Source organism: Cervus elaphus, chromosome 20, assembly GCF_910594005.1.
Source record: "Cervus elaphus chromosome 20, mCerEla1.1, whole genome shotgun sequence".
NCBI lineage: Eukaryota > Metazoa > Chordata > Mammalia > Artiodactyla > Cervidae > Cervus > Cervus elaphus.
In genome coordinates this window covers 37,842,879-37,863,014 of record NC_057834.1, presented here as the reverse complement: position 1 = coordinate 37,863,014, position 20,136 = coordinate 37,842,879, and the positions used below count along the sequence as shown (strand labels likewise).

At 55.0% G+C, this 20,136-nt stretch overlaps 2 protein-coding genes across 2 annotated transcripts; one reads left to right on the top strand and one right to left on the bottom strand.

Moving 5' to 3' along the window:
• Positions 1-453: 453 nt before the first annotated feature.
• On the top strand, positions 454-7,072 carry RAB25 (RAB25, member RAS oncogene family). The gene is made up of 5 exons (XM_043876594.1): positions 454-741; positions 3,944-4,139; positions 5,433-5,626; positions 6,264-6,344; positions 6,732-7,072. The coding sequence occupies exons 1-5, from the start codon at positions 699-701 to the stop codon at positions 6,857-6,859; spliced, it is 642 nt and encodes a 213-aa protein (XP_043732529.1). The 5' UTR covers positions 454-698; the 3' UTR covers positions 6,860-7,072.
• Positions 7,073-7,904: 832 nt separating this feature from the next.
• Positions 7,905-17,984, bottom strand: MEX3A (mex-3 RNA binding family member A). Its single transcript, XM_043878487.1, has 2 exons — positions 17,053-17,984; positions 7,905-13,450 (listed from the first exon to the last, which is right to left on the bottom strand). The coding sequence occupies exons 1-2, from the start codon at positions 17,504-17,506 to the stop codon at positions 12,342-12,344; spliced, it is 1,563 nt and encodes a 520-aa protein (XP_043734422.1). The 5' UTR covers positions 17,507-17,984; the 3' UTR covers positions 7,905-12,341.
• Between the last annotated feature and the right edge of the window lie 2,152 nt (positions 17,985-20,136).

The window sequence follows — 20,136 nt, the reverse complement described above, 5'->3', positions numbered from 1 at the left end:
GAGAAACCGCCCATCCCACTTGTCCTGGGCTGTCAGGGAGGGGCAGAAGTTGCTGCATCCAAGATGCCCCTCCCAGAGCTCTGCCCTGCAGTGGGGTGACCCCAGCCCTTCCCCCCACAGCCCTTCCTCTGGTGCCCCCAGTTACCTATCCTACTAGGCTCCAAGGAATAGCAGAAGGCTGTGTAGTTTCTTGCTCCCTGAGGGACTATTACACACTAGTGGCCGGGCCCCCCCAGCCACAGGTCCCAGGAGCCTAGCAACGCACATTTAGTCCTCAGCTGGCTCTCCGAAGGTCCTGTCCCTGTCCTAGCTGCACCCGTTGTCACTCCCTTGAGCCTGCTCACCTGCTTGCAAGAGCCCAGGCTGAGAGCAGACACCCAACCTGTCTAACCTGTCTGACGTCATCATCTCTCCACCCACCTGGGCTCTCGGTCTCCGGCCGCTCACTCTTCCTGTTCTCAGCTTCCGTCCTCTCAGATTCCTAACAGCTCTGCCACCTGCCAGAACTGAGGCTCCCTAGGCCCTGGCTAGCCTAAAGTCGGCCCTTGATCCCTCTCACTGCAGAAGTCTCTTTACTCTCAATGAGAGGAAGGGCGGATCCAGGTGTCTTGAGAGCTGAGGGTTGAGGGCATTGAGCCAAAGCGTAGACCCTTCACCTCTGCCCTCGAAGACACTTGTGCCCTCCATGCGGAGCCAAGATGGGGAACAGAGCCGAGGAAGATTATAACTTTGTCTTCAAGGGTGAGTCTGGGGTCCATAAAGAAAGAGGAACACCTGGGAGACGGAGGCAGAGAACCACAGAGCCAGAGGGCTCCTTCCTGTTTTTGAATCAATTAGCAGGGCCCCCTCCCAGGGCTCATCATTCCTTCAGATCCGAAAGAAAGCTTAAGGAGTGGGGGAGGGTCTGTTTACAGGAGCAAAAGTCCTGGAGCGGCCAGAATGCTCTAGGGAAGTAAATAATGTTGATCGCTCCTTAATGGTGCAAGCCAGGCTCTTCTGCCCCATTCCTAATGGAAGCCCCAGTCCCTAGGAAGAGTTAGCCACTGCAGCACTAGCGATGGAGGTCAGACTTCAGAGAGGATTCCCTCCTGAGAAGGAGGGACAAGCAGACTTAAGAGGAAGAAAGTCACCTTTCTGGGCAGCTGTACAGGAAAGGAGAGATGGGAAGATCTATGCCATCACAGGGCTGGAGGAAGACACAGGGAAGATATGAATCGGGACCGGGGTCTAATAGAATCTGGAGAACTCCCAGCACTGTAGCCTTGTCGGTCTGTCCCTTGGCAGACCCCCTGGGCTCAAATACCAGGAGCTGGGTTTAACCAGGCTATCCCTGGAAGTTTGCATGTATCTTTCCAGCTCCTTTATCTCGCCCCTGTGTTTAGCCAGTCTAGTGTTCCCTACCCCCACCTCCGCACCTCCTTCAGGGCAGGGTGGACTGGCATCGCTATGATTCCCCGTCCAGCCACTCCACCCTCCCAGCCTCAGCCCTGCCCTCACTTGAGCTGGGACTCTCAGGAGACCAGGGCTTGGGAAACCTGTACTCCCAGCATTTTTCCCAGGAAGGGAGACAGGGTGAGGGGTCACAGTAGACTGGGGCAATACTGAGTTCAGATCTCAGCCCCGCCACTTACGAGTTATTGCAATTTAGGGTCATTAGAAGCAGACCCGGAGACATTTGGGGTGTGAGCTGTTTATTGTGGCTCAATAGCAGTGAAAGGAAGAGGGAGGACACAGGATCGGGCAGAGGGAGAAGTCACACTGCAAGGCAGGAACACAAAGCCTCGACCAAGGGCGAGCAGCTCTGGGTTTCCCCTGTCCTTGCCAGGGCACTGGGTGCGGCTGCCAGGGAAAGGCATGAGCCCGGGTGAGGCCGCCTCGACATCAGAAGCAGACGCTGAAGGAGCAACAACTGAAGGCTGGGTGCTGCCTGCACTCCCTGCAGCAGGGGGCAAGTCCTCCCTGGAAGGCTCCTGTGGGCAGCACAGCTCCCGTTTACCTGGCCATTGAACGCCCACCCCCTGTAAACATGGGGTGAGCCTAACAGTGGTACTTGCCTTGTGGCATTGTTGTGAGGAGTAAATGAGTTCAGACATTCAGGAGGGTACCGGGCATACTGTAGGCGCTCAATAAACGTGAACTATTAGTATCTCCATTTTTCAGAGGAGGATGAGACACAGAACAAATAGTTTTCAAAGGATCGCCCAGTCAGTACTCAAACCCAAGTCTGTTTGACTCCAAAGCCAAGGCTCAGAGTCCACCTAGTGGGAGGGATGCGATGGGGATGCGGTTCCCAATAGCAGACACACACACACACACACTCAAGTCCATAAATCCTCTTACCTACACACATCCATACAGCTCCCAGCTCTTCCCCACCCTACACAAATTAGGAATTTTTGAAGTTGGAGTGAGTTTTGTAGATTTTATAAACAGGGAAACTGGGACCCAGAAAAGATGAGCCACTTGTTCAGCGTCACATAGCTAGTCAGAGGCTGAGTGGGGACCAGTGCCCAGATTATGCAGTGCCCAGTCCTGGGGCACCAGCCTGCCTTTCCAGAACCACCCTGGGTAGCTCTGGGCCAGTGGATTATGGCTTATATTTAACATCAGCCCCTACGTTTTAATGCCAGACCCTAGCTCACTCACAGTGGGTAAGGCTGGGCCCTGGATCCTGCCCTTCAACCCAAAGGCTCTTCATGGCCCCTCTGGTATATCCTTGTCTGTGAAAACCTAAGGATAAAAGCACCAGCCTACCAACAACAATGGGCTTCCCAGGCGGCTCGGTGGGTAAAGAATCCACCTGCAATGTAGGAGACACAGGAGACCCAGGTTCTATCCTTGGGTCAGGAAGACCCCCTGGAGGAGGGCATAGCTACCCACTCTAGTATTCTTGCCTGGAGAATCCCATGGACAGAGGAGCCTGGCAAAGTACAGTCCATGGGGTCACAAAGAGTCAGACACGACTGAGTGACGAACGCTTTCACTTTTCACCAACAACAATAATGACAGTAACAGTTTTGCACACTCACTATATCCAGGGCAATATCTTGTTTAACTTCTTGCAACAACTCATAGATAAAATTGTTATTCCCATTTTTTTAATAAGAAAGAGAATAGTAAGTTGCTGAAGGCATGCATAACTGGTCCCACATCCAGTTCCATGGTCTTAAGCATACAAGACTGCCCCTTCTTAGGGATAATGGGATCCTAATTTCTTGCACACATACCCCCATACCTTTCCCCCACCCCCAGATGTGTCAGCTGCCAAACTTTCTCCTCACCCATATTGCTATTCCCACCTCTGCTCCCCTCACAAACACACACAAACTGCCCACTTCTCCTTCCAGCTTGTTTACATAGAAACACGCACATGTTCTCATATTCTCTTGCCTGGAAATGTGCACCCTCCCCACAGACCCCCTACCCTCCCTGCTGCCTCACAACCCTTGAACGCCACTATCCACAGACAGCCCATAGACATCACTCTCTCACCAAATTCATGGGCTGATTCTGCCACCATTTTGCAACAGGCCAGGCCTAGAACCCTTGAAGCCCCTCAGCCTGCTTCAGGCTCTCATCCCTTCGGCCCCAGGGTGGGTGCATCATGTAGAGTTGGAGACCCTTGTCTCTGCCAGGTTTCCCGTGGCACTAGTGGTAAAGAACCCGCCTGCCAATGCAGGAGACTTAAGAGACGCAGGTTAGATCCCTGGATCGGGAAGATCTCCTGGAGGAGGACATGGCAACCCACTCCAATACTCTGGTCTGGAGAATCCCATGGACAGAGGAGCCTGGTGGTCCACAGCCCATGGGGTCGCAAAGAGTAGGACACGACTGGGCATGCATGCATGGCTCTGCCAGGAGGCCTGACCCGCTCCTCAGTTTTCTGAGTCTTTTCTGATGGGCAGACCCTCCAAGTTCAGTCCTTATCTCTCCACCCCTTCAGTGGTGCTGATCGGCGAGTCAGGAGTGGGGAAGACCAACCTGCTGTCCCGATTCACTCGCAATGAGTTCAGCCACGACAGCCGCACCACCATCGGGGTTGAGTTCTCCACCCGCACTGTCATGCTGGGCACCGCTGCTATCAAGGCCCAGATCTGGGACACGGCTGGCCTGGAGCGGTACCGAGCCATCACGTCGGCGTGAGCCCCGGGCTGGGGGTGTACTGGGGTGCTGGGGTGCTGGGGAAGTCAGGGTATACCACTGGAGGAGAAGTGGAGGAAGAGGAGGCAAGGAACCTCAGCAGGGAGTTCCCTGAATGGGACCGCGGGGCTCAGGTGAGAAGACACGAGTACTCTGAGTTACGAGCAGTCTGAGACAGGAAGCAATGATACTGACTGCTGGGACTGAAAGCAAGAGTCATCACCACCACTTACCTGTCTTTACTATGTGCCAGGGAAGGTACAAGACACTTTACATGGGGCATTTTATGTACTCCTCCAAATGCCCCAGGAATAAGGTGCTATCATTAATCCCTCTTTAGATATAAGAAGTTTGTGTTTCAAGCAGGTGAGACTGGGGTGCCGCTGTGATGGGGAGATACTCTAGGATCAAGAGCACCCCCCCTCACTTCTGCAGTGCTTTGCACTTGGCAACCTTCACTATCTAACTGCAAGGTGAAAGGCTGGACCCCATAACCACATTTCACAAACCTCAGAGGACACAGAGGAACATAAGCCTCTTGATACTGGACACAGAGCGTCTCCCAGGCAGTGTCAGCCAAAGGTGGTGTGTGTGCTTGTGCATGTGTGTGTGTGTGGGGGGGGGGGGTGTGGGGGGGTGGGGGGCAGCACTTGCAAGGGGGCAGGAAGCAGGAGCTGGGGGCTTTGTGGCTTTGTTTATACATATTCATCACTCTTGGACTGGTCAATTGACTCTTACAAGCCTCAGCTGACTCATCGATACAATGGGAATAATTTTATACCACCAGTCTGAAGAAGCGCTATCAAACTTCCAAGAGTGAGACTGGATGCTTAGTAAGGGTGCCTCAGATGATCAGGGAGATTCAGCTAGTTCTAGAACGATGGCCATGAGAGAGAAGCGCTGGGGGTCAAGGAGCTATGTGAGGGACATTTGGGGTGTTGGGCATCCAGGAAGCTAGTTTGACCAGAGCCCTGGTATATATCTGTGGATAGCTGTGGCTAACATCAGAACAAAGACCAGAGGCCGCAGAGGGGTTAGGAGGGAGGAGGGAGCCAGTGGTTTTGGAGAAGGGAGGTGAGTCTTCAGAGACTCCAAGACCAGTATCTTGGAGGGCTTTCAGCATCAGACATGGGAGCTCTGGGCTGCCCTGTGTGGTTTGGGTCTCTGGACTGTAATCTTCATATTTCCCTGTCTCTTGTGCTCATCTCTGGCTTTTGGCCTAAGAGCTCTGCTCTGAGGTTAGGCTTGATGGCCCTGACCTTGCCTCTGTCCACCCACTGACCCCCACCCAGGTACTATCGCGGTGCTGTGGGGGCCCTCCTGGTGTTTGACCTAACCAAGCACCAGACTTATGCCGTGGTGGAGCGCTGGCTGAAGGAGCTCTACGACCATGCCGAGGCCACAATCGTCGTCATGCTTGTTGGTAACAAAAGTGACCTCAGCCAGTCCCGGGAGGTGCCCACTGAGGAAGCCCGCATGTTTGCTGGTGAGAGCCCACCACATCCCAGCCTGGCCCCTCCGGCTGCTCTGCCAATGCAATCAATCCCAGCCCCCGCTCCCACTGTGGGGCTCAGGCCTGCACTTCCTGCCCAGGGTCCCCCTACCTCCATTCTGTCGGCCTCAGAATCTCCTAGCCCTTCCCCTCAGTGACCCTGTGTCCCTCATTATGTCCCGCCCCATTTGCCCTGTCTTTATGGGTAAGTATTCATAGTTGGTTTTAAGGCAGCCCACACAGCCATGCTGAGATCCTAAGTGTGGCAGATGGGCTTCCCTTGACTGTCTCCTGTCACACTCCCCAGGAGCTTTCTGGGGTTTAGAGGCAGCAGGAGACAGTGGTTAAGGGTGCAGGCTGTGGGGTCCCATGGCCTAGCCCACATCTCTTGGTGAGTGACTAGATGTGGGACACAAAGCAAGTTCTTTGTTCGTTCTCTCTGTTTTTAGGCTACAGTTTCCTCTTCTAAAAGAAAGGAATAGTATTCCAACCTACCTTCCAGTTTGTTTTAAGGTTTAAATGAGCTACACATGCCAAGGGTTTAGCGTGTAACGAACGTGCATGGTAAAACGTGAAGTAAATATTATTGTCTTGACCCTTCACAACTAATGGTGTGTTTCCTTTCTGTCAGAAAACAATGGGCTGCTCTTCTTGGAGACCTCGGCCCTGGACTCCACCAATGTTGAGCTGGCCTTTGAAACTGTCCTCAAAGGTAGAGTCCCTGCCTCCATTCAGCAGGCACCGCCATCTGACCCCTGAGGCTTCCGCGGGCAGTGGGAGGAACGTAGACACCCAGCCCTCAGCCACGCCAGCCGATTCCTCATCCCCTCTGAGGGCTCCCCCCCAGCCTCCTCAGAGCCTCCCTCATACACCCCCACCCCTGTCAGCTGGAGCTTAGGGAAAGAACCAGGAGGCCACACTCCCAGGGAGCTGAGTCTTAGTCCCACTCCACCCATGTAAGTAGATGGGACCCAGGTGCCCAAACTCCTCTTCCTTCCAGCAAAACCCCCAGCGTTCAGAAAGGGGCACGCAGAGTGTACATGGGGAGAGTGGGCTCCTAATCTTCGTCTGACCTGATCACTGCCCTCTGCCCTCACAGAGATCTTCGCCAAGGTGTCCAGGCAGAAGCAGAACAACACCCGGACCAATGCCGTTACCCTGGGCAGTGGCCCGGCTGGGCAGGAGCTGGGTCCTGGGGAGAAGAGGGCCTGTTGCATCAGCCTCTGACCTGCCCCCACTGTGTTCCGGCGCCCCCCCAGCCCTGCCCAGCTCCAGGAGCTTTCTCTGCCCTGTTGGTCCAGATGTCAGAGTGGCCAGTCCCTGTTCACAGCCCTGCAGAGCTCTAAGGTCTCAATGTGGCCCTCCCCACCCCCAGACCTCTATTATCGGTCACCCCCCTCACAGACTACGGCCCTCCAATAAAGCTGTGTTTTATATCAAGCCTGACCATCCTGCTGCCTCCCCTGCATCTCTGGGCCCTCCTCTGAGTCCTTGTTCCCCTTCCCCTCCCCTCATCCTCCCCACCATATTCACTGCCCCCCAGGGCCAGCTGTCTCTGGAGTCTTGTGGTCTGGGGACAGTGCCAAGGGGGTGGGAGGTGCCCGCCTTTCCCTCTGCCAACCCCCAGGGCAGGTGGAAGAGGGAGGACAGCATGGCAGAGAGGGGGTATCTGGAAGGAGAGACAAAGGATACCATCAGCGGGTACCATCTGGTGCCCTGGGCCCTGGTGCCAAGAGCTGAGGTCACTCCAATGCCAGGGGTGAGGGGAGGAGGCAGGGGGAGATGTTTAAGTAAAGGGGGAGTCAGGGCCAGCCCAGTCTGTGTGTGCTGGGGAAGGGATTTTAAGCCTGGGAGGTGGAAGGCCTGTCTTCCATCCAGGTTTCTGCTTGACCCTGAAGAGATGTGGTGTGTAGGGATGGGTTGAATCTGGTGCGGATTGATGAGAGGGTCAAGCTCTCAGCTCTGCCCTTTCTCCATCAAGTTCAGAAGCTGGCTTTCCAGGCAAGGTCTAGGTGGACTTGCCTAGCCTTCTCCTGTTCTGCAAGGCAGGGTCGAATGAGGTCCCCTGATGCCCCAAGGAACAGAAGGAGGTAAATGGAGAGAAAAGAGGGGTTGAGCACTTGGAGACCCAAGTGGGGAGCTGTGGAGAGCAGACAGATAAGGAGCCATCCACTTCATGCAAGGTGAGCAAGGTCGCCCGGACTGACATTAGAGAAAACCCCACTCACCCTCAGGTGGTTCCAACCAACGTGTCAAGAAAGCAGCCTGAGCCTTAAGTAATAATACTTTTAATAAAATTAAGTTCTTAATAGCACATTTAATACATTAACCCTCCCCCTTCTTGGTTTCTCTGCATTTTGTGCAACATCACTTTGACTTGATTATTCATGGGTCCGTTTTGTTTCCCGCCTTTATTTTGCTTTTGAAATGGTTTTCCTGGTGGACTTGTAACGTGTCTTCACTAGATGCCTCAAATTAAGTCTGACCACAATCCTACTCTACTTCTACAGTGGAGAGACCATTCCCCCTGCCCCAGGGCTGTCTCCCCCCACCCACCCTACCCCACCCGCACCCTCGAGCAGGGAAGAGGAAGCCCTCCCCAACCCAGACGCTACCTTCCCAAACTAGCGGGGTTCCTAGGACAAAAAGAGCAGGGGAAAAGTCTGTCCCTGGGTGGGGTGAGAAGAGTAAATTGGGGAGGAGATATGTTTGGGGTCTAGGGCCAGGGAGGGGCATGACAGAGTCATTAGGGTCATGGAACTTCTTGCCAAGAGTCAAGAGGCCTCTACACCCCCTTGGACAGGCGCGAGGGTGGGGGGACCAACCTGATTACAAGCTGGGGTTGGTAGAAGGCAAGTGCTTAAAAAACGAGTTGATTTCTCACAAGCAAAAGCCAAGCTCCCCAGCCTTCTGTGGGGAGGGTCAGGGTACAGCAGATGACCTCTATCTGAACTCTTACAGATGGCGGTGAACTAAAACAGATGGTTAGGGTAGGGGTCACCCAAAGTCCCTGCTGCACCCCCTGACTTTGTACCCTTAGGGGCCAGTTCTCCCAGGCCTTCAAGGACAGTGTCTCCATTCCACCCCAGTGGATGGCAAGTCCCTGGTATCTAAGAGATAATAGAGCACTTCTGCAAATTTGTAAAGCACAGTGCAGCTTTAAAGGAGACTGATTATTGAGATCATTCTTCTACCTGCTGCCATGGAGGTCAGAAGCTAAGTGAATATTGGGTAGGAATAAGAATGGGGGACAGATACCCTCCAGTCCCCTTGAAGCTCTGAGAAAGTAAGAAGTGTGTGTGTGTGTCTGTTGGTGGAATGACCTACCAGGCTCTTGAATTAATCAGAGGTAGAGTGGATTGCAGTTATACTTCAGGAAGGACTTCCTCAGTTAAGCCTGGGAGAAGTTGTCCCTAGAGGGTGAAAGCTGGGCAGTCTTCCTCCTCTCAGAAAGCCCCAAGAGGACATGTTTGGAATAAGGGCTGCCCAGAGACAGGGAGCCAACCATGCTTTCCCACCTCAGCTGTCCCTAGCCCAGCCCTCCTCTGGTTGAAATGATCAGTGTTCATGCTTTCAAAGACCCTGGGAACTGAGCCCCTCATCTATTTGTCCTATAATTTAAAAATCCAAGGATTCTTAGAATCAACCCCAGCAGACTGGAAGGAAGCTCCCAACCATAACTAGCAACCTGCTCCACCCTGATATCTGAAGATGGGGTGGGGGGGGCTCAGGGTGGACTCAGCCACTTCCCTCCTCTATTTTCCTTTTCATTATGACTTTTATACATTCTACTGGACCCAGGGGCCCTCAATGCTACTAAACTTTAAGCTATCTGAATATCGTCTACTAAGTAACTAGTAATTCTTTCTCTTTGTCTCTAGGATTATATGAAATAAATTTGAATTATTATTATTATTAATTATTATTATTTTGTAGTATTCTTTTCTTTTAAACCCCTCGGTTTTTCTTCTCTCTCATTTTTGGTTAAAAAAAAAAACAAACAAAAAACTATCTCTCTTAAATCTCACACCTCTCTGAGGGTTCCCATAGGCCTGCTAGGCCTCAGTTCTGGACTTCCCCACCTTACTTGCCCCTGGGACTGGACAGGGGAAGCGAGTGGGGGGACACCCCAGGATCCTCAGTCCTACTGCTTCTTCCTTTCTCCTTAATCCCTTTCTTTGTGTGGCTCTGCCGGCTCCCCCAAAGGGGAGGGGGAGAGGGAGGGGGAGCCATGGGGGTGAAATCCAATCTACTTGCAGGGCCCCAGAGGGACCAGGTTCCCCTAGCCCCTGTCTCCACAAGCCATCCCAGGATGCTCCCCCGGAAAAGCAAACGACATTCCTCCCCAAAAAAATGTGGGGGAAAAAAGGAACGTAAACCAGAACATATATTAAAAACACTTTTTTAAGATTTAACTCTGAATACAAATGTATTTTTTTTCTTCTTCTCTCCCTACATATATTCTAAACCTTCTAAAGTTTTTTTATTTTTTTAAGGATCACTTTATCATAAAATAAAATATCCTTTTCATATAATAAATTACCTAATAAAAAGTCTTTTTTTTTTCATATTAGCCCAGGTTCTTTGCTACATTTATACGGTAATAAATGCCTTTATTAAAATAGAATATTAAATTATAAAGAACTGCTTTTTTTTTTCTATTTTTGTTTTCTCTCCTGTGTTGGTTGCCTATCTCGCTCCCTCTCATGCTCTCTTTCTCTCCTCTATTTTGTCTCTCACTGTGTTTTGCGTTGGTTTCTAGGTTTGGCTCAATCAGTAAGAGTGGGATTGTATTTTCCGAGCCCCCTAGCGTAACAGTCTTCCGCCTTTGTGGGTAGGTGGAGGGGGGAGGGGATCGACAGACAGACATCCCATCTTCCCACCCCCCACCCCCCCTCGGCGACCGAGGGGTGCCCATTTGGTTTGGTTTCTAATGTACAGACATCTCAGGATGGCTCACATTGGCGGGAAGGAGGGAAGTTGTCACAGGCCAGTTTTCCTGGCTGTGACCTCCTTCCGCTCCCCTCCCTGGCTGGTGGTCTGGAGGGGAAGGCTGAGGAGAGGTGAGTTAATTCACAACAGGAGGAAGGAGAGGAGGAAATCCCCTCTGTGCCCCCATCCCTGCACCCCCTCTCCATCCAGGAAGAATGGGACTCCTGAGCCTCAAGGCTCAGAGATCACTTAGGACAGTCCCACCCTACTATATACAAGAATCTCCTAGGATCCCCGGGGGACTCCCATCCCCCATCCCCTCCTAGCCCGGCCAGCGGAACCAGGAGGGTGGGAGGCTGGTGACTGCCCCAAGTGAGCAGTAGGGAGGCAGCAAAGGGGGGTGCAAGGCCTATAATAATACATGATTCTTAGAACAGGCCCGGCTGCACCCCAATCCTGCTTGGCTCTGGAGTGACCCCTCTGAAGACAAGGTCTCTCCTCAGTGAGTGAGACAAGAGACTTCATGATTAATTTGTTAACAAGGGTTCAGGTCAGGTCCAGAGAGGGGCGCAGGGAATGGGGCACTGCAAGGGAGGAGGACCCTCCCTCCCTCCAGCAGCCTCTCTTCCTGCCTCTCCTGCTCCCCTAGAGCAGACACACTACCCTGGCTCACCCCCTCCCACCACCAGAAAATCCAGCCCCCAAACTGCTCCCTAAATGTAATGCCCAAAGATGATAAAGGTGGAGGTTTGACCCTTTATGTACCCCAGTATTAGTCCCCTCTTCAAATATTCACTGAGAACAGGGATACATTCTATCAAGAATTTGAGGTGTTTCTTTGGAGGAGGAGAAAAGTGGGCCTCCGAATGACAAAGAGGAACTGAGGGGACCATCAAAATGTTTTTTCCCTCTGCCTCTCCCCAGGGGGATAATGTCCCCAAAGCTGGGCTGGGTGGAGCAGGAAGGAGGCGAGAAGGGAAGAAAGAGGAAGAGCAAGACGAGGGCTGGTTGTGACAGCTGGCAAGGGGAAGCAGAGAGAAGAGCTGGAGGAGAGAGCAAAGGAGAGAGGAAAACCCAAAGGGAAGGAGGATGGCGAGGAGAGAGTGGAGGCAAAGCGGAGGAGCACCCCTCTCCAGATTCCCCTAGCCCAGCTTTGTGGGGAGCGGCGAGTTCTGAGCCCTTTATTGATTGGCATACTTCCTCCCCTTCCCCCTCAGAAAATCTATTCAGACTCGTGAAAGGGTCCCAACCCCCTCAGACTGCTGGAAGCCCAGAACAAATCCCCAAACAGAATACAAGGTGGTGGAGGGTCTAAAGGGTCGAGGTTGGAGGTCAGAGGTCAGGACCAGAGGCTTGGGGATTGTTGGAGCACCTCTAGATACAGATGGTAATTCTCCCTCTCCCGTTCCCCGTCCCCTCCCTAGAGGAAGGGGTAGTGTGAGTTGGGCGGGCAGGGAGTCAGGATGCCTTAGCGGCCACCTCTGGCAAAACAAAAGTTTCTCTTAGCTGCTTCCGGATTGAAGGGTATGTTGAGGTATCAGAGTTGTAACTCTAGTAAAATTTCCGGCCTGGCCCCCCTCCCAACCTTTCCAGGACAGGGGGACCAGAGGCTCTGAAAGCGGCCCCGCCCTCCAGCCACCATCGCCTCCCCTCCCCCCTCCCCAGCAGTATCTAAGCACCTTGCCCCTCAAATCACTGATTTGCAAAAGGCCCCAGTGGAAAACAGCTCCAGGAAGGGCCCCTGGGGAGCGGCCCCAGGAGGCCAGGGGCCAGGGGCTTAGGAAAATATTCGGATGGCTTGCGTGGCTGTGATGTGGCAGACGGGACACTCCGGGTCCGTCCTCTCACAGATGCGTACTGCACACTCCATGCAGAACAGGTTGTGTCCGCAGGGCACCAGTGCGGCAGTCACCTCACTCTCGAAGCACACCATGCAATCCCGCCCGCCGCCGGGGCTCCGCAGGCCGCCCCCCCCAAGTTTAGAGAAGCCCTGGAGCGGCTCTCCCGGCGGGCGTCTCGGGAGTCCGGCCAGCTCGGGCCCCGCGGAGGCGGCAGGAGAGCGATGCGCTCCCGGGGGCCCAGCGCGGGCCTTGGCGGAAGAGGAGGAGGAGGAAGAGGCGGAAGAGAAGAGCACCGAGGTGGGCGTGGCGTTCTCCTGGCCCGCCCAGAGCGGGGGGCTAGTCTCGGCCACTCCGTAGTACACGTCCTGCTTGCCCACGCCATAGCCAGGGAACAGGTACCCGCCGTAGCCAAAGTCCCCTCCCTGCTCGCCGAGGCGCGGGGCCTCAAAGCCAGAGTCCACTCCGCACTCGCCGATGCAGCCCAAGCTGTTCTGCCGGAAGGTGGAAAGGGGCTTGCAGCCGGAAGGGTGCACCCGCCAGGCCTCAGAGTAGCGGCTATCCAGCGCGGCGTCGGGGCTCCCCGCCAGGAAGTCGTTTTCATTGTTGTACTCGAGGATCTTGCCTGTGCGGACCGCGATGTGCGTTTCGATCTCCTCGCGCGCACGCTCCACGTTCCCCGGGGCACCGGTGATCTCGAACACCGGGTCGCGGTCCCGGCTTGGCGTGATAATGTACGTGTTGGTCTGCTGCTGGATGCGTTTGATGGTTGCCCCCTTGGGGCCCACCACCAGTCCCACCACGCGATAGGGCACCCGCACACGAATTGTCACTTGGCCGGGCAGAGCAGGCGCCACTCCAAAGGCGGCGCCCGACTTGTTGCGTGAGGCGCGGATCATGGAGAAGTGCTCGGCCGCTGAGATGATTTCCCGGCGGGCTGTGGCCACGTCCTCCCTCCGCCCAGTCACCATGAACACTGGCTCCTCGCCTCGCACGGGCGTCTTGATGTAGGTGTTGGTCTTGGCCCTCAGAGCCTTAATCTTGCAGCCTGAGATAGGGAAGGGAAGAGAGAAATAAACTCACAAGGCAAGAAGGTTTGTGCTGGAGCCAACAAGCTCCTGCTCCTACTCTGATACCCAGCCCACCAGGAACCTCTGTCTACCCTTAGGGAACGCCCCCCCCCCCCCCCGACTCTAACCAGAACAATTCACTTACTGTATCTTAAATCTATCCAATGTATCTATCAACCACAGACTGCAAAATGTCACAACTTTCCCTTGAATTCCATATAGGACTTCCAAATTCATGCACTCTTTGAAATTCTGAAATAATCACTGACCTTCCCAGACAAGCTGCTAACCTACTCACTAACTCCTCGACAACCATTAGCTGTTTCCCCCAATTTCTCTACTGATTTCTGGCTACTCACAAACTTCCAAATCGCTCAATCACCTGCCCTGCCCTGCAACTGCGATCTCCAGTCTGTCACTGACCCCGATCTTGCCTCAGAAGCCTACAGTCTACTCCTCACTTGATCTCCATGCATTAGAAGTGTCTTCCAGTCTACACTGGGACGACTGACCCACATCTGCTCCCATGCCTTCCACCCATTAGTGTCTCAGCTGGTCCCAAATTCACAGCAAGTTTTCAGCAACTCATGGAGTGTGAGAGGTCAGGAAGGGTCTGAGAATCCGTTTTAGGAAGGAAAGGAGGATAATGATGTGTGAGGGACACAGTGCCTGACCTCATGGACACTCCTGCCACCCTGTCCCCTGGGGCAGGAGAGCCAAGATGGGCCTCGGGCTGAGTAGGGTTGGGGAGAAGGTGTTCTAGACCCATACTCCTGCTTTGAAGAAGGAGGGGGTAAAAGCTGAGAGGCTGGGGAGACAGGCAGGAAGAGAAAGGAGAATGGCCCAGACAAAGAGAGACAAAGAGGGAGAAAGGGAAAGAGAAAAGTGAGGGAGGCTGGGATGGCCAGACTGCAGTCTAAAGGTGGCGGACCTTGACGGCTGACTGGACAAACCTCTCTCCTCCTTTTCCAATTCCCTATCCCTGCCCCTGTCTTCACACAGAACCTCAGAGACTCACATGTTTTCTCAAAGCACACATGCTACATGTGTGTGTTTGTACATGCACACACAGACACGGACCTAGGAGCCGCTATGCAGCTTACCTTTATCTAAACGTTATTTGTGGTGCAAGTCTAATGCACACTTTCACATACCCCTCTCCCTGATACACATGGATTCCCTGTGTTTCATCCTTTCATCCAGCCCACTCTTCCATCCCCATCATTCCCAGGACACATGCAGCACATTCCAATTCACCCCTGCCCACAACTGTTGCCCCCATTCACATTTAGACATTCATACCCGTCTCCATATAAACATTCACAGTTCCCTTTCTCACTCCCCAACCAATGCCAGTGGTCCTAGTTTTCTGACTCTGCCTAACCCTCCAACCATAGGCCTGAGGTGAGCTCATCTTTTTTTCCCTCTCCTTCCTCCACTCCAGATGGCTTCTTCTCCAAACCTACCAGATTGGCATGTGGGAGGAGAGAGTGGGTTGGGGGCAGCTCTCCTCACCTTCAAGAGACCTTAGGAAGGAGAATTTGCTCCTCCCTTTTTGTCTTCAGACCTCTTGGCAGTTGAGAGGTCCTACCTGTTGTCAAGCCCACATCCTTGCTGCTTTAATGTCAGTAAATGATTGTTCTGTTTGGGAGGCACGGGGGGCGAGGGAAGGAACAGTGAAGACCCTTCTCCTACAACTTCTAATTGCATGGCATCTGATAGGCACCTGGGTTCTGGTTCTAAGTTTTGGGCCCCTAAACTTACATGAGAGCTGTTATAGGTGTCTTTGGGGACTGGAATTGGGGTGAGGAGAACAGGCCAGGTATAAAAGTAAGGAGAAAAGCTAGAGGCCTAGAGATGCAGAACTGGTAGCGGATCTTGTCCTACGTTTCCCAACCCCGAAGAAGCATCTCTTGAAGGGAAGACCCACTTGGCTTCACCTTCCTAGAGGTCAAATAGAGCAGCCTTGACACTACAGCAGGAGAAGGGAGGTTAGACAAGAGAAAGGACTTCCATTTCCTTAAGGAGTGAGGGGGAGGCTTGTCTTCTCTGAATAGGAGAAATCCCCCTACTTTTATGAGAGACAGGCCCATCTGATGCGGAGGCAGAAGAGGAAAGAATGACTCCATGAAATTCCGGGGCCTCCCAAGACCACCCCCGCACCCAAGAAAAGATAACAGTGTCCCCACCCGATTCCAGGGCTCTGGGTCCCTAGTTTCTGACAACAAGAGGAAATCCAACTTTTAAAACCAGAAATCTCAAGAGATGGGGTGCCCCAGGGGGATGAGGGCTACGCCGGGGAGTGGCATCTTCCCCTCCTCCATTCTGGATCTCCCAGCAAAATCCCCCCAACCCCCCACACTTCGGGTAGACGAGGTGTGATGTGGAATAGGGGCCCCCCTGACTTGCCTCCCCTCTTCCCCAGCCAGCAGCCGGCCTCCTCCTTCACTCCCAGCCGGAATGCAGCTCCTCTATTGTTCCCCACTGTGGGACAGCTCCTCCCCTGCTCCTCCCCCACCCCACACCTCCCCAGTCCAGCCCCCTTGCAATTTCCAAATCCCGCCCCCCCCCAACACTCCCCTTTGGGAAACTGGGAGAGGGAAGGGTCCCCAGGATCCCGTCTGCTCAGTCTGGACCCTTACCAACATTCCCACCCCCACCCGCCCAGGGATGCTGGAGCAGAGGAGGGTGTGGTATCAGACACTCTACATTGGATTAATTCTGTACCCACCCCCCCACTCCCCAACAACACACCCAGACCCATGCCCTCCACCAAATCTCCAGGTGAAGATTCCTCACCCCTCAGCACGCCCCTTCCCACCCTGTCCTACTCTCTTACTACCAGAGACCCCTCTCCAGGCCTCTGGCCCCTTGCCGTGGCCAGCCCAGAACAAAAGCCTGAGAGGGAGGAGAAGAGGTCCACACCGGGACGTGGCACTTCGTTGGAGGCACCCCTTCCAAAATGCCATAGACCATCCAACTTTGGTGTGTGGGTGACCACAGGACTCCCTCCTCCCAGCAGCCCCCCTTCCCCACCTCACCCCCAGGCTGGGACCCTCCCATGAGCCACACCCCCTTCCATTCCTACACTCAGCCCAACAAAGAGACAGATACTCAGTCTGCCTTCCCGGGCCAGGTCTCCCCCAAAGTCTGTAACTCCAGGTGGCTGGGGGTCCCAGGGGTGCCCCCTCCCCAAACCACTAGCAGATGCCATAGTTGGGGCTCCTGAGTAACTCTTTTGCACATTCGGCCAGTTTTTCCGGCTACGAGTGGACACCCCCTCCGGACAGCCTCCCCGGATTGGAAAACCGATCCCCCTCCCTTTTCCCTCTCTCGGAGAGAGGATATTTCTTTGTCTAAGGGCAGAGCCCTAGGGAAGGAAGGATCTGGAGGACAGTTCCAACTAAGGGGGTAGCAGGGAACTTTGAGGCACTTCGAAATCAGGGTAGGGGGCGGGTCCCCCTTTGTGGGGAAGGGACTGAGCCAGAGGCGGGCAAGGAGGGAGGAAGTGAACTTTCCGGGCTAGGGATGGGGTGCCCCCCAACTCCAGTCCCTCTCCGTGGTCCCGGCGCCCGCTTACCTTGCCTGCCCACGATCTCTGCCACGTGCTCGGAGGTGGGCACTGGTACACACTCGGTGGTGTTGCTGCTGCCCTTCAGGCGCAGCTCGGCCTCTTTGTAGAGAGCGCAGAGCTTGGCGTCGCTGGCCCCTTTGGGGGCGGTGGGGGGCTGGGGCGTCTGCGCCGCGGGGGCCGCCGTCGGGGTGGCCGGGGGCGCCGCGGGCGGCGGCGGCGGGGCCGGCTGCGGGGGGGCGGCCGGCTGCGCGGGGGCGCCGCCCCCCCCACCTCCCCCGTCCTCGCCCGCCGTGGGGGCGGGGGGCTCCCCCAAACCCAGGAGGCAGAGTTGATCGAGAGCCAGCTGAAGGGCGCGCTCGTCTTCCAGCAGCCCTCGGTCCTTAGCGCTTCCCCCGAAACATCCTAGTTCTCCAAAGCCCCCATTTCTTTCCATTATTCCAGATACCACTAGACTAGGCATGGCGAAACAAAAGCTGGGGGAGAGAGAGAGAGGGAGAGAGAGAGGTGGTGGAAGGGAAAAGGGGAGAGAGGAGGGGAGGGGAGAGGGGAGGAGGGGGGTGTGTGGGGAGGGGGAACAAAGAACTGGGGAGGGGGGAAGAAAGCGAGATAGAAAGATAGACCCTCCCTCTAAGCCCCCCTCCCCAAACACCCTGTAACCCGACTCCCCTCGCCCCAGCCCCCGGGGTGGGGGTGGGGGGATAGAGAAGCAAAACCGAGAAAGCAGATCTCCTCTCCTCTCCGGGGGTGACGGGGGGGGGCGGGGGGCTGCGGGATCTCTGCCCCCACCCCTCCCGCCTCGGTCCCGGGAGTCTCCAGACCCCACCGTCCAGACGCCCCCCTTAGGCTCCCGCACCGAGCCCCAGTCCAGGAGCGGCGCTCAGTGGCCCCCAATAGAGCCCAGCCCCTTCCAGCGCTCAAACTCTTTTGTTTTAAATGAACTGGATGGAGCAGCATGGAACTGACGGGAGGGGGGCGCGCCGGGGGCGCCCGGGGCATGCCGGGAGTTGTAGTTTCCCGCCCTCGGGGGCGCGGGGACGAATTCCTTGACCCGAGGAAGATAGGGATGTGCCTTCGGTCTTTACCCGCTGCTGGGAGGCGAAGCTGGGGGCGGGAAGGCGATCGAGGTCCCTCATTTTTAAAGAGGAAAGGAGTCAGTGTACAGAAACGGAACGGGTGGAAAACAGGCTAATGGAGTGTGTCCCCCTCCCAAAACGGGCTCCTTCGCGATCCCGGCCAGTCTTAGGTCCCTCTTTCTTATGGTAATGAGGCGGGGGGAGAGGGCGGGGAGCTGTCCCGGCTGGGTCACTGCGGCTTTCTCTCGCTTTCTCTCCCCTCTTCCCCCTCCCCGCCGCGCTCCCTCTCCGCTCTCCGCTCCCCCCTCCCGTTCTCCCAGAGTCGATCCCGGCTCCCGGCCGCGGGCAGAGGTTCTCCGCAGAGCAGACAAAGCCCGCAGCGGCGATGCGTGGAGAACACGACTCTGCGCGCTGGGGGGTGGGGGTGGGGGGCCGGGATGGGGTGCCGGGTTGGAGGGTGGGACCCCCTGGCAAAAGACGGGGTCCCCTCTTCCCCAAGCGGCAAGCCATCCCCCTTCCTCCCTTCCCTCCCCCCAGTCTCGGAGATCAGAGAAGCACCGACTGGGAGGTGAGTTAGTTAACATCCTTCTCATCAGTGGAGGGGAGCTGGGAGGTCGTGGGGAAATGAGGTGAGGAGGATGAAGCGGTGGAGAGAGGTAGGGGACCGAGAGAGGGGAGGCCAGGGAAGTCTTAAAGGCATGATAGGAGTTAACAGCTTCGGGTGAGAGCCACGAGCTTTGGGTGCGACGGAAGGAGGAAAGAAGACACCGGGTGGAATGGAGACCCAGACTTCCTCAGGCCCGGGCCGTCCGTTTAGCTCGGGGGTGCTCTGTTCTTTAGCCGTCACCATCATTCCACTTTGCCTCACCCACCTCTCCCGCACTGAAAACCCACTGATTCAGCTCCTTTGACTCTGGAAATTTGGTGAAAGTACAAATCAGTTTTTAAGCCATGAATTGGAGAGCTGGGTATTTTTAGGGGAGTTTGTGGAAGTTGGGGTGTAATGCAATCTTTTCTTCTCCCCTTATCCCGTAGCTTTGGCATTTCTTTTGTCACTCTTTTTATGCCTGGGTCTTTCCCGGGAGGAGAAAGGATGGCGCCGCAACCTGAGGGCTTGAGGACAGACTTTTAAGAAGAACTTCCCAAAAGAGTTTGATAAGAATGGGTGGGTGTTCTTTTCTGGAGTGCCTTGGAAACCAAAAATCTGAGCTAGTTTGTGAGGTAACGTCCTGCTTGGAGGCGGGGGGAATGGGAGGACGGAGGAGATGACCTCATAGACCAGGCACTGTGAGGCCGTGAGGGCTGAGCTGCGAAGCCCAGTTCCCTAAATTGATTCTTGGAAAGAGTAAATTTGCACACCAAGGGGAGGGTGGGAGACGGGGTGGAGGATCTCAGGAGGGCATGGGAGTTGGCTTACTGTGGGTCTCTTGCTTTGCCGGGCGAAGATCCAGGGAAGGGAAGCCATGACAGAGAAACCCTGGAAGGCCCCAGAATTGGGGATGAGATGCCCTCTGGACCAAGGACTTAAAGTTAGCAACAAACCTTTTTGTGGAATTGAGTGCTCCCGCCTCTAGGCAAGAGTGAGAGAGGAAGAATTGGAGAGATGAATTGTCCACTCTCCTACCCCGGGAACCCAGGTTGGGGGACCTGGGAGCCGAGGGGGACGCCTCCTGCTCCGTGGACCAGGGGACTGTTTTTCACTATCAGAAATCGCAGACAGTTTTGTAGGTCTGACTGTGTGCCGGGCATTTTTGTCACCAGCTGGTTGAAGCCTTCCTGTCCCCACCAAAATGAGATTCCCCCTAGACACCCACTCCTGAATTTTCCCTGCTTCCACTTTTCTCCCCACTAAGCTAATTAAAGCAGGAGGTTAATGACCAAAGAAGCCCTTGGGGATTTGGCCAGGGAGGAAAACAAAGAACAGTAACAAGGGTATGTGAGCGGGGAGGGGATAGCTGCTGAATGCAAAGGGGTGGACTAAAGGATGGGGGGTAGAGGAAGGGGCAGTCCCTGCTGG

What these genes read in the sequence shown, in the direction of transcription:
- RAB25 (XM_043876594.1), top strand. Translation starts at nt 699, where the DNA reads ATGGGGAACAGAGCCGAGGAAGATTATAACTTTGTCTTCAAGG. An exon ending in TTATAACTTTGTCTTCAAGG is followed by an intron (nt 742 to 3,943) that starts GTGAGTCTGGGG and finishes CCACCCCTTCAG; the next exon opens with TGGTGCTGATCGGCGAGTCA. An exon ending in GGAAGCCCGCATGTTTGCTG is followed by an intron (nt 5,627 to 6,263) that starts GTGAGAGCCCAC and finishes CCTTTCTGTCAG; the next exon opens with AAAACAATGGGCTGCTCTTC.
- MEX3A (XM_043878487.1), bottom strand. Translation starts at nt 17,506, where the DNA reads ATGCCTAGTCTAGTGGTATCTGGAATAATGGAAAGAAATGGGGGCTTT. An exon ending in AGAGATCGTGGGCAGGCAAG is followed by an intron (nt 13,451 to 17,052) that starts GTAAGCGGGCGC and finishes TCCCTATCTCAG; the next exon opens with GCTGCAAGATTAAGGCTCTG.